At 42.3% G+C, this 13,326-nt stretch overlaps 1 protein-coding gene and 1 long non-coding RNA gene across 2 annotated transcripts; one reads left to right on the plus strand and one right to left on the minus strand.

The window, feature by feature from the left end:
• The first annotated feature begins 234 nt into the window (after positions 1-234).
• Positions 235-1,975, plus strand: LOC149909632 (uncharacterized). Its single transcript, XR_016458589.1, has 2 exons — positions 235-700; positions 1,268-1,975. It is a non-coding gene; the product is annotated as an uncharacterized LOC149909632 (long non-coding RNA).
• A 932-nt stretch (positions 1,976-2,907) lies between these two features.
• Positions 2,908-8,376, minus strand: LOC149909633 (uncharacterized). Its single transcript, XM_090120186.1, has one exon. It carries the CDS (start codon positions 8,374-8,376, stop codon positions 2,908-2,910), a length of 5,469 nt encoding a protein of 1,822 aa, XP_089976312.1.
• Positions 8,377-13,326: the final 4,950 nt, after the last annotated feature.

The raw sequence follows: 13,326 nt of genomic DNA on the forward strand, positions 1-13,326 counted from the left end.
TGTTAGAAGATTTGCGCAAGTTGTTCACTTGCACAAGTTCTTTAAAAAGTTTTAAGTTTCAATTCTCAACTTGTGCAAATTTGCGTTTGCACAAGTTGACATGAACGTGTGTGGGAGCGCGTGCAAGTTTCAGTACTGTTTAAGCCACCTACACGGGTGCAAATTTCAATTCATTCAACAAATTGATGTGCGAATAATGCTTTCTTTTTCTTAGCCAGTCTTTAGTCCATATTGTTTCTCTTGTAAGTTTTCAGTTTCTTCATAGCTAAAATAAAGCCAACTAATGGCACTGCATCATCCAAAGCACAAAACAACACAACAAGAACACAACGAAGCTCACTTTCAAAAAATGATAATATTGTTTTAAATGGAGCAGATACGCATGCTTGTACGAATATCAGTGAAATGATATTTGTGCAAGCACGCTTGAGCAGTTTGTGGTCGGCTCCCTTAGAGTATAGATACTATCTATAGAGTGCGAACAACCAAGTGGGAACAGTAGGCACAGGTGGGAACAATACGACGTTCCCGCCGCGAACGCTCGCAGTCGTGGTCCACGACGTGGTTGAGTGCTGACGAAGTGCGTTGCTCTGGAATTTTTTTCATATTTACGAATAAACATGGTGAAATGTGCAGTTCTATCTTGCAAAAATGATACTAGAAATTACACAAAATTGAAATCCAGTATCACATTGCATCGGTAAGTCGATTGTTATACTTATTTTTATGAAAATAAATCTAGCATCGCGGGGGTGAAGGGGAGGTGGGAGGCGGACACGCGCGGGCTCGCTCGCGCGCCTCACTGCTGCCACGTGATCGTAGTGATGTGACCTGACCAACGCTGTACTCGATATAAAATTTACTAGAAGAACTATATTTTAACAAATTATTTATTTAACTTTAAAATTAAAACTCCTTTAAAAATGTATTATAAATAAATTTGTGGTGTGTTTTGTATGATACACTTTCTAGTATTATGAATGGGAATGTATTATAGTGTAAATGTAAAGTACCTATGTAATATTACGATATATTTTTTGAACCGCTAAATTGATTTTGAAGATTTTGATAGTAGAATAGATAAAATTAAACAAAAAAATTATGATAGTGAGAGACAACATTTTGTAAGAAAAATAAAGGTTCTTATCTACAAATATAGAATAAAATATTTTGAGGATAAACCTACCCAAAATACTGAATCTTTCCCAAAAAAAAAGTTAAAATATTAAAATTATACATGTTATTAGACTATTTTCTTATTTTTCAGATTCCCCAAAGATCGAAACTTGATGAATAAGTGGATTATTGCTTTAAAACAAGCAAATTTTGAGCACATGGAACTTAAAGAACACTTTACTGGAAACTGTGCGTCCCTGGAACAAATAACTCTGCTTACTTGTTCTTCATCCGTTAATCACAGAAACCTAACTATTAAAGGGCACAGGTCAGCATCCCAAGAGGAAGATGCTGTAATGGTTGACGAACTATTTATAAGCAATTTCGAGGGCGATCTAAATATACCAACAGCGAGATCATTCTTTTATTTCGCAACACGTCACATTCTATATTGCTGGATATGTTACAAAATATTTACTAAATAAAATAGAGTGCTCGGACTGTGTATTAGCTTTAGTAGCAAACGCACCACCTCAAAATAATTCATTCATCTTATTTAAAGATAGAGGAGGTCTTACTTATTCATCAGAGGACGTGATTTATTTATGTACCTAATGCCCCTGAAAAAATAATAAAAAGTAATATAGAATCGAAAAATGCAGCAGATCGTGATCCTCGAAGCATGGTTAGTAAAACGCTGAAGTTGTTAATTGGAAAAGATATATTTAATGTTCTTCACGCTCATTTATTTGAACAAGAACCTTGCAGCAATCATTAACTACATTTGCTTAGAGCCGTGATACAAAAATACATTGATATAGGTAGGTACGCGTCAAATATTTAGTTCGAAAGTCAAATGTTAACAAAATTAAAAGACAGCTTTATAACAAGCTTACGCTTTTTAGCGGTCAATAAAAATGAGAAATACTATAATTAAGTATATAATAATTTAACATTTTTTAAATATTATAATTATTATTTGATTTATTATTAAAAATAAACCCGATCTTTTATTTTATTAACTTTAAGAAGTTCACACGTTTTTCTGATATTCCAATTACTTAACTTATTTTTATTACATATACAATTGTGAGGGACTGTAAGACTCACATCGGTGGAGGCTTCCACCCTATAATTGTGCTGGGGTTGGTGAAGAGAAAGACCAAATGCTGCTTATTACTATACGACGAGTCTTCTACCGCAGAGTGTACTATGTGGTCTGAGTTATGCGAGCGTGCGTGCTTTTGGCGCGAAAAGCGGTTATATTTATGTGTCGATTACAGGTGTTAATGCGTGCGGTAGGAAAACTCTCGCGTAGTACTCATTTATTTCTCATAATTTCTTATATCTATTACATTATATTATTTACTTATATCTATTACATTATAATACTATTTACTTATGCTAAAATAACAACACCAATAATCATAAACTTTATTTGTCAAAACAATCTATAAACTATAAAAATTATACGAACACTATTTTTACTATCTATTATGTATCACACACTATTTTCTCTTATATACTATTACAATTTACGAACATAACACATTTAAATCAGTCTTAAAACATTCTATACAGGTTAACGCAACTAAATACACGAAAAAGAACATTACACATACATTATAGACGATTAAACTTGTTATGTAAAACAAATGAACTTATAATACAGTTAAACTATTATGAAACGAAATAAACACTCTATATAAATGAAACTTAAAGTAATAACTTTTACATACGTTTTTATATTGTCGCGAACATTCTCCCGCCGTGAATTGACTCTGAGTCAATTCAGTCTCCTGCGTGAGCGGCTGCTGCTGCTGTCGATGGTAGCACGATGAGTTTCTTTGCAGGTCGCCGGAGTATGCTCCCCTTCGTGCGGACGTCCACTGTTCTCACGATGCCGTCTGCTCCCGGGTAAGTTGCTGTGATGATTCCGAGCGGCCATGTGTTGCGTGGGAGTGTGTTGTCCACTATTAGCACTATGTCACCCACGCGTAGCGCTGCGCCTTTGCCGTAGGGCTCCCGCCGGTTCTGCAGTCCAGGTAGGTACTCCTGCACCCAGCGTGTCCAGAACATGTCCGCTAGTCTCTGTGCTGCTCTCCAGTGTGTTCTGCCGATCAGGTCTTTGTCATCGAACGGGCCCCAGGTAGGTACTCGAGCCGGTCCGAGCAGCAGGAAGTGATTCGGTGTGAGCGCTTCAGGTGAGTCCGGGTCGACTGATACATGTGTCAACGGACGGCTGTTGATGGTGAACTCTACTTCAGCGAGGAAGGTGGTGAGTACTTCCTCTGTTGGATGACGCTGATGCAGCACTGCTTCTAATGCTGTTTTTGTGCTTCTCACGAGACGTTCCCACGCGCCGCCCATGAACGGCGCGCCTGGAGGTATGTACCGCCAGTTGATGAGTCGCCGGCTGGCTTCGTCTTCTGTTGCTGTGTCGATCGCCTGACGTATCTCCTTGTCTGCCGACTTCAAGTTGGTTCCATTGTCAGACCAAATCTCTGTAGGGCAGCCGCGGCGCGCTATCATTCGTCGAAGCGCCATGACTGCTGATTCGGTGGTGAGTGAACCCGCCAGTTCGAGATGTATCGCTCGCGTCGTGAGGCACGTGAAGAGTGCCACATACCTCTTCTGTGTTGATCTATTCACTGTGACTGTTAGCGGGCCGAAATAGTCGATTCCCGTATATGTGAACGGACGTTGATGATGTGCAAGTCGACACTCGGGATGGTCGCCGGTCGGTGGCGCGGTCGGCATAGCTCGTCGTCGTCTGCACGCAAGACATCGATGTATTATCATCCTCGTCGCCGGTCGTAATCGAATAATCCAATAATGTTGTCTGCACTCGTTAATTGTAGCCTCGACGCCGGCGTGATGTAGCTGTCTATGTATATATTCTATATACAGCTTTGCTTCTATACTATTTCCGTCGAGTATCGGAGGATGTTTTTGACTATCGGTGATGTCGCGCGTCCTTGCTATGCGTGTTTTCACTCTTATCAGTCCGTTGATAAGAACAATTGATAATTGTTTTGTTCTACTGTTGATAGGCGGCGCTACATTCTTCATTAAACAGCTTAACTCGTTCGAAAAATAACTATGTTGACTCGCTCGCACTATTAATTCTTCAGCTTGTTTCATGAGTGACGCCGCTATTGTTTTAAATTTTCTATTGTCTTGTACTTGCGTCCGCTTGCTTTTGTGTTGTTGTTTTTTAACCTTTTTATTCCAGTTTTCGTCGGCGCGTTGATTGGCTTTTGTTTTCTTGTAATTAACTTTTTCTGTGCGCGCCGATCGACATAAATCGATGAATTGAAGTACTCTTGCGGTCGTTCGTATTAAACGTTCCCATTTTGAAAATCGCGCGGGCTCTGGAAGCGCTTCTGATAGGTTGCAGATAGGTTGTCTGCTGACTATGTTGTTGATTTTTTCTTCGCCCGTTTCATGCTTCAGCTTCGGCTGTTCTATGCACCATGTTGAGGGGTCCGACTTGAGGAATTCGGGGCCCTGGTACCATCGATGGGTGTTGCTGAAGTCATGCGGTATGTCTCGTGTGGCGTCGTCTGCTACATTTAATTTCGTAGGTACCCAGCGCCATTCGTTGACCGCGCTGTGTTCTTCTATTGCGGCGATGCGATGAGCCACGAACGGTTTGTACGAGCGGGAACCTGTTTGCAACCATGTGAGTACTGTGCGGCTGTCGGTCCAGTATGTGATGGACTCCGGTTTTCTATCATGTTCTTCGATGACTGTGACCGCCATGCGACATCCCATCACAGCTGCTTGCAACTCGAGTCGTGGTATGGAGGTGACCTTGAGCGGCGCTACACGTGCTTTAGCGGTGATGAGTGACACGTGTGTTTCACCGTCGGCTGTGGTAGCTCGCCAGTAGAGCGCTGCTGCGTAGGTGGACTCGCTGGCGTCGACGAATACGTGCAGTTGTAATGACGTAGCTTCACTATATTGTGAATAGCACCGCGGTATGTTGATGCTACTCAGCGCTTTCAGGTGTTGCGTCCAGCTTCTCCACTTCGATGCGAGGTCTTCGGGCAGCTGTTCATCCCATCCGATTCCGCGGCGCCATACTTCTTGTAGTATCCGCTTGGCATTGATGGTGACCGGCGAGGCGAGTCCGAGTGGATCGAACACGGACATCACTGTTTTCAATAACTCACGCTTAGTGGGCTTTTCGATGTCGAGCGCGCCCACTGGTAATCTCGACATGTCGAGGTTGAACGTGAGTGTGTCCGCGGCTGGTCTCCACATGAGACCCAGAACTCGTTCTATTTTTGACTCGTCGTTGATGTCGACCGTCGTCATCGATGTGTTGTTCTCACAGAGCGCTTCTATAACTTGTTGTGAATTCGACGCCCATTGCCTGAGTTCGTAATGTGCTTGTTGATGTATATAACGAACTTGTTTAGCTATCTTGATCGCCTCTTCTGTGGTTTTGTAGCTATGGAGATAATCATCTACGTAGTGATTGTTCACGATCGCTGCCGCCGCTTCCGGATATTCTTGTTCATATTTTGCGGCGTTTGTATTCTTTACGTAGATGGCGATGGCTGGCGAACACGTGGCTCCGAATATTAGTGACGTCATCCTGTATTCCTCCGGCGGCTGGTCGTCACGTCGATTGCCTCGCCACAGGTATCGGAGCGCGTCTCTATCTTCTATATTCACTTTCACTTGCATAAACATTTCGCTTATGTCGGCGCTCACTGCTATTCTGTGTTGTCTGAAGCGCATCAGGACCCCCGGGAGAGATTGAAGGAGGTCCGGTCCCGAGAGGAGGTGATCGTTGAGTGAGACCCCCTGGCTTCTGGCTGCTGCATCATGTACCACACGTACTTTATTCGGCTTCATGGGATTGAGCACCGGGAAGTGTGGTAGGTACCACGTTCTATTGTCGCTTTTTTGTGGCGGCGCGGGCTCGGCGTATCCCTTTTCTATTAAAGCGTTCATCTGTTCGTTGTACTTTTCTTTCAGTCTTCCGTCTCTGTCTAATTTATTTTCTATGCTGTACAATCTTCGAAGTGTATTGCTGTAGTTATTCGGCATCTTGAAATCTCGTTGTTTCCACAATAACGGCATTTGATAACGACCATCTTCTGTCTCTGTCGCACGCTCTTTGAGTTGAGAGAGAGCGCGCTGTTCCGGGTCATTCGCTGGCCTCTTCTGTTCTATTGTGAGTGACTCGATGGCGAAGAATCTTTTCAATTGTTCATCCATGTTGTCTTCTATTGTTATGTGGTTTACGAAATTAACTCGTTGTCCTAGTGAACGAGTGTGCGCGCCGTGTAATACCCATCCCAACGGCGTGCGGGATGCGACGGGCTGATGTCGTTGTCCCTTTCGCACTTCGGACGCTATGAGCAGGTGCCAGTTGTCTTGACCGATGAGTATTCTGGGCTTCGCGTTGTAATATTTCAAACTGTTTTCTAAATCGCCAAGATGCTTGCAGCCGCGGACGTCTTCATCTGTTATTGTTTGCGGCGACAGTTGTAGGTGTTCTATTGTTCTCGCAGTCATCTTGTGATTTTTGGTTGCGCCGTGAATGGTGAGAGTGATACGGCGTGACTTCGTTGCTTCTATCTTTGTATTGGCGATCGCTTCTATGTGTAATGGATCGAAAGTGCCGGTGACGCCCGTCCTCTTCGCTATGTCGTTGTCTATGAGTGTGACGGTTGAGCCGTCGTCGAGGAGCGCGTACGTGTTGACATCTCCCGCCGGTCCGGATACACATACGGGCAGCATCTTCAAATACGCTCGCGTACCGCTCTTTGTCCATGTTGATGCGACCGTTTCTTGTTGATTTTCTGTCTCTTTCCCGGCGTGGATGAAGTGAAGCAGTCTGTGATGCGATCTTTCACAGTTATTTTCATTGCATCTTCTCTTGGGGCAATTGTGATTCTTTGTTCTATAACGAAGGCAGCGGAAACATAGCCGTTGTGATTTAGCTATGTCCCATCTCGTAGACACGTCGTTTTTCTTGAATTTTTCGCACTGTGATATGTTGTGTCCCTCTTCCTCGCAGACTGGACACTTCGATGGTGGCTTGCTGACCGTGCTGAACGTTCTCTGAGTTTTTCTTCTATTTTCTATATTTTCTATGTTGCTTTCAGGTTGAGCGTAAGGGCCGCATCGTTCTGCCTCCCTCTCGAGGAAGCGAGATAGCTTCAGTAGGTCGGCCTCTTCTGTCTCGTGCTCCGATGAAAAATCGTACCATCGATACTTCATTACTGGTGGTAATTTTTCTATTGTGATCTTCGTAGCTTCTGGATTATACAGATAATGTATGCGATTGAGAGCTTTCAGTGTCGCCGTGATGTTGGCGACGCGGCTCGCGAATACGCAGATATCTCTCGGCGTGTCGGCTGGGCGTGGCAACGATCGTAGCCGATCTATTTCGGCTAACGCTATTGAGTCTGGTCGGCCGAATCTTGATTCTAATGTCTTCATAATTTCTTCTGGATTCCCGCCGTATATGAGGAGACTCTCGACTGCTTCTTTTGCTCGCCCTTTAAGACTTCTGCGAAGGCGTGCTGTATTTTCTATTTTCGTAAACGCCGGTGCAGATTCGTTGTACGCTGCTTTGAATGAGAGCCATTCTTGATGTGACCCCGTATACTGTGGTAGATCGGTGATGTACCTCGGTGTTGTTGCAGGACCGCTTCTCGCGGCGATTGTGATGGCCGCCGCGAGCTCTGATATGTTGATGTTCGACGAGTTCTTCTCTGTTGACGCGTTGCTTTTTTCAGTTTTCGTAATGTTCACGTCGGTTGCTGCGGCGGGGGGGGGCGACGTGACCGTAGGTATTTCTTGCTGTGGTTCTTGCGTAATGGCTAGCAAGTGTGGCTGCGATGTGTGTAGCCATTGGCCGACCTTCTGGCGCGGCTCGTTCGATATGACGCTGCGGTTTTCTTCTTCACTATCTTCGGCTTCGATGGCGCTGATTTGTTCTTTAATTAATTTGAGTTTTAAGCGTAGCGCTGCTCTTTTGGCTTTCGCCAATCTTTGTTTCTTCGATTTTCTTTCTTCTGTGTAGGTTTCGTCCTCGCTGGAGGTTTCTTCTGTACTATGATCTTGACGACGTCGCGAACTTGCAGTTTTTGTTGTTTCTGATGCGGTGGTTGACTCTTCATTCGTCGAGGTGTCGGTGGTCGTGCTTGCATTTTCTGTAGTAGGTTCTGTGGGAGCAGCACGGCCGCCGGCTTCGCTATTTTCTTCCTTGCTCTTCTGTCTTGTAAGCGGCATTTTTTCTATTTTTCTATTCTTCTTTCTTCACAATCCGGAATCGATGGACCAAAATGTGAGGGACTGTAAGACTCACATCGGTGGAGGCTTCCACCCTATAATTGTGCTGGGGTTGGTGAAGAGAAAGACCAAATGCTGCTTATTACTATACGACGAGTCTTCTACCGCAGAGTGTACTATGTGGTCTGAGTTATGCGAGCGTGCGTGCTTTTGGCGCGAAAAGCGGTTATATTTATGTGTCGATTACAGGTGTTAATGCGTGCGGTAGGAAAACTCTCGCGTAGTACTCATTTATTTCTCATAATTTCTTATATCTATTACATTATATTATTTACTTATATCTATTACATTATAATACTATTTACTTATGCTAAAATAACAACACCAATAATCATAAACTTTATTTGTCAAAACAATCTATAAACTATAAAAATTATACGAACACTATTTTTACTATCTATTATGTATCACACACTATTTTCTCTTATATACTATTACAATTTACGAACATAACACATTTAAATCAGTCTTAAAACATTCTATACAGGTTAACGCAACTAAATACACGAAAAAGAACATTACACATACATTATAGACGATTAAACTTGTTATGTAAAACAAATGAACTTATAATACAGTTAAACTATTATGAAACGAAATAAACACTCTATATAAATGAAACTTAAAGTAATAACTTTTACATACGTTTTTATATTGTCGCGAACAACAATAAATATTCAATTGGAATAAACACACTTTATTCACTTAATTATATTGACCGACCCGCGAAGGCGCAAAAAAAACCAAAATTTACTTATTAATAATTTATTGTAAAAAAATTACATTATAAATTATTCCTAACTTAAACTACGTCCCTCCCGGTTCAATGTTGGAACCAAGAGTGCTCGTCGTCCACGGCGGAGCAGCTACAGCGTCGCGGTGGCGATGATTGCCGCAACACTCTCTGGAATCGCAGGTGTGCGCGATGTCGCAATTGCTAACAGGTGCAAGTCCTTCTTGGGTGGCCCCATGCATCCTCTAATAGTTAAGGCGTGTATACACAGTACATAACAACTTGGCAAACAAATTAAAAATTACATATTTAATATTTATACTTTTTTATTCATACATTTCTCCTTTAATAACACATTGAACATAACATTTACTTATGATACATATTTATTTACATAACTTATCGATAGCTCAACACGCAATTGATATCTACCCATCCCTATTTGTCACACACACATCTATATAGTATCTATGGGCGTATTCAGAAAGAAAGCTTGAAACTTAGAAGCGCTTATAAACGCTTGCAATGGAGCGAAGTATGACAGGCACACGAAGACAGGATCGGATTAGAAACACCATTCTAAGATCGAAAACGAAATTGACGGATATACTCAAAAGAATAGACAAACAAAAATGGCGATGGGCAGGGCACATGATGCGTGACAAAAATGAGAAATGGAGCAAGGCTACAACTGAGTGGTACCCAAGAGATGGAAAGCGAAATAGAGGAAGGCAAAAAGTAAAATGGGAAGACGATCTGAAACTGACGGCAGGTGCAAAGTGGAGAAGGGTGGCAAATGACAGAAGCCAGTGGAAGTTTTTGGAGGAGGCCTATGCCAACAGGCACACTGAAATTAGAGACATATTGTAAAATAAACTAAAATTTATTTATGTATAGTGTTAGATTATGTTGAATTGTTTACTGATTTCAGAATAAAGGGCTTTATTATTATTATTATGTTTCTCATTTCCATAATACTCGGGTACCACCAGAAGGACAGTACCCGGATCTTTGGAAGGCTTACGTGGGGACACGGATCCAACACGCAGAGGCCCTTTCGAGAATTTTAATGTGTTGTGGGACACCAGCCGCAGCCTGCCCATGACTGCACTATAGAGATACAGCCCTAGGCAGTCCGCGGCCGATGTAGGACTATTGCAGGGTATGGAAATTTAATAATTGGGCTATGGATTGGGATGCTAAATGGACTGGTATTGGGGACTATGGGAAACTATGGCACCTGTCTTTCTACTAAAATAAAGTAAAAATATGTTGGCAGGTGGTGACTCGCCCTCTCACTGTATGGGCCCCCGAAATAAGTCGCTGCAAAAGTGCGACAAGGGGGCAACATATTGTGAGCAGCTAAGGGTGGAGAGGCGTCCCTGGACTTTAAACTACGATCACGCGCTCCCTGAGGGTCCAGCATCACGTGCCCACTCGCCACTTATGATTCGCATCCACCCTTCGAGCTAAAAGCTCTCGCGACTCCACTCTGGCCGGCCGGTAAAGGCAAGCCAGAGGCGGGGGTCCTGTCCTCGTCAGGTTTCACTCCGACCGGCCGGTGAAGGCGAGCCGGAGATGAAGACAGGGGCCTCCCCCAAGAGCACTCGGTTCCCGCGGGGTCGCTACTCCCCGACACCCCGCCACAAGGTGTCCTGCGGGTTGACTGATTGCACGGGTGGAGTATCTATTGTCACGTAAACAATAGATATTCCAACCATGGGCGATGGGGTCGTCACATCCCTACGCGCTTATTATTATTATTATTATAAACGCTTATCGGCGCTTGTCATGTTCATTGTCTTGCTTGTCATATTTATATGAACATGACAAGCGCCGATAAGCGCTTATAAGTTTCAAGCTTTCTTTCTGAATACGCCCTATAGCTCATCTGCCTACGATGTGCACAAAGCAATTATTTGTGCAATACACGCGCTCTATACTATTGTAATACATATATACTCTAAGTTGGCTCCGAAATACGTGAATTTGTACAAGTACAAGCTTGCGCAAGTATACTGTATCGTGTGTGGCTGCCATTATATGGAAGTTTCTCTGTGACATATTTAAAATCTCTGTATTATAAACATTCACAATAACAAGCAATTTCATAACCATGGACGTATAAAAAAAGACGGACGGTATATCGCCTAAACATTGAGTGAACCCTAGTAATGGCGGCGAAAGATCCATGTGTGTATGCCATGTTGCCATGGCAACAGCTGTCCTGATGACAATGGCGGCTGTATTTTTTTCTATAAATTTTGCCGTAATAATTTTGTCATTAAAACATAAAAGAAATAACTTGCTTCCCTGTGGAATGTAATCCCTTGTGTTTTGTTATTTAAAATTGTATTGTTGCGACACCATTTAACCACGCAAGACGGCATTTTAAATATTTTTTGTGAAACAGTGACGCAGTTAATCAGTCGGTAGTTCACGACGTAATGGCGGCCGACTAGCTTACTATGGTGAGAGTGTGTGCGTGTTTATTGTCTTTACACGATCGCTAGCTTACTATGGTGGCTTCACGTTGTTTGTTCGTAATACGGCGTCCGTCTTTTTTTATACGTCCATGTTCATAACAAATACACTCACCGGCACGGAATCTTGGCCACTTACAAATTTGCCGATAAAAAAAGTTTGAAGTGTTTTTCACGATTTTTTTGTATGCAGATATGTTAACATATTATTTGTTTAATTTTATGGTAAGAAATCATTAAGTTTGAGAATAATCTTTTACCACTTTTTAAGAGTTACTCGAAATTTGTGATTTGTGCGGTTAAGCTGAAGTTACGAATTGTTCGTTTTAAACTTTTTTCGATATCGTTTATGACGTTTAAAGATATTGTTATTGTTGTACTGTAGTCAATGATCATAACAAACAATAAAAAATGCCGTTAACATCTGAACAACCTGCTCAGGCCATCACAATGTCAGACCAATGACTGCCGCAACGTAAAGTACCTAATGTACAGTACGTACCACGTTCAGCGGTGCACTATGCATGGAAAAGATACCAGGAGACTGGTAGCTACACGTGCAGACCAGAAAATGAAGGCGTGAGGTGCACATCAGCTCGAGAAGACCCGTTTATTGTTCAAGAGATACTCAGAAATGGCTTTCTGACAGTTTTTGAGATACGCCACCGGCTCTAAAACACCAGGATAAGAAATGTGAGTGAGCAATCGGTGAGAAGACTAATGAAGGAAGTTAATTTGAAGGTTTGCAAACCAGCACGCCGTCCAGAACTCCTCAGACATCACAGAGAAGCACGTCTTCGTTTTTCACGAGAACATGAAAACTGGACCCACAGCCAGTGCGCTCGTGTGGTGTTCACAGATGACTGCTAAGGCACTTTACGAGCTTCTGATAGCCAAGAGTCAGTATAGAGGAGATGAGAAGAGAGGTTTTCACCCATCACCACACTCAAACTGCGATTTTTCATGGAGGGTCAATAATGGTATGGGGAGGTATAAGTTCCGATGCTCGCACGGAGTTAGTTATCGTAGATAATGCCTTAAATTTGATCAGGTACATTGATGAAATTCTCCAGAAACATGTTCAGCCCTATTACAGGTTTATCAGTGAAGAAAATTTGCTACTAATACACTATAACGCACGTCCGCGTGTCGTACGATGCGTATAAGAGTACCTTCAAGTAGTTATTATTGAAAAATTGGAGTGGCCAGCTCGTAGCCCGAATCTTAATCCAATAGAACACATCTGGGACATGCTTAAAAGAAACATAAAGTTTGATTCCAACCCAGCACCAATGTTAGATGAGCTTAGAAATACAGCTGGGGCCGTTTGGTACACTATAGCTCAAGTGGACATCAAAAATGTCTTCTAGAGTATGCCAGGCTGGATGCAAACAGTGTTTAAGGAAAGAGAAGGAAACATCCTATATTCAAAGGTTCAATTTTTTTTTATGGAAACGTTCTTTCTAATTTTTGTGCATTTTTTAAGAAATCATTTAAATTTCACAGGAAAAGCGTAAATTCTTGTTTAATTCATATCTACGCGGTAGTACTTCTTATAAACTTCCAATTATTATTAAAAGTTAGTAAAAACATTAAAGTAACTAGTTTTGATAAAAATTTTATTGAATTTTGTAGTAGAAAAGAAATTGTGTTATTTTACCCAAAAAATTGCAG

Source organism: Colias eurytheme, chromosome 3 (assembly GCF_061535395.1).
Source record: "Colias eurytheme isolate Ceu_HAF_F1 chromosome 3, ilColEury1 Martin Lab GWU primary, whole genome shotgun sequence".
In the NCBI taxonomy this organism is placed as follows: domain Eukaryota; kingdom Metazoa; phylum Arthropoda; class Insecta; order Lepidoptera; family Pieridae; genus Colias; species Colias eurytheme.

Coding starts and splice junctions, on each gene's coding strand:
- LOC149909633 (XM_090120186.1), bottom strand. CDS start 8,376: ATGCCGCTTACAAGACAGAAGAGCAAGGAAGAAAATAGCGAAGCCGGC.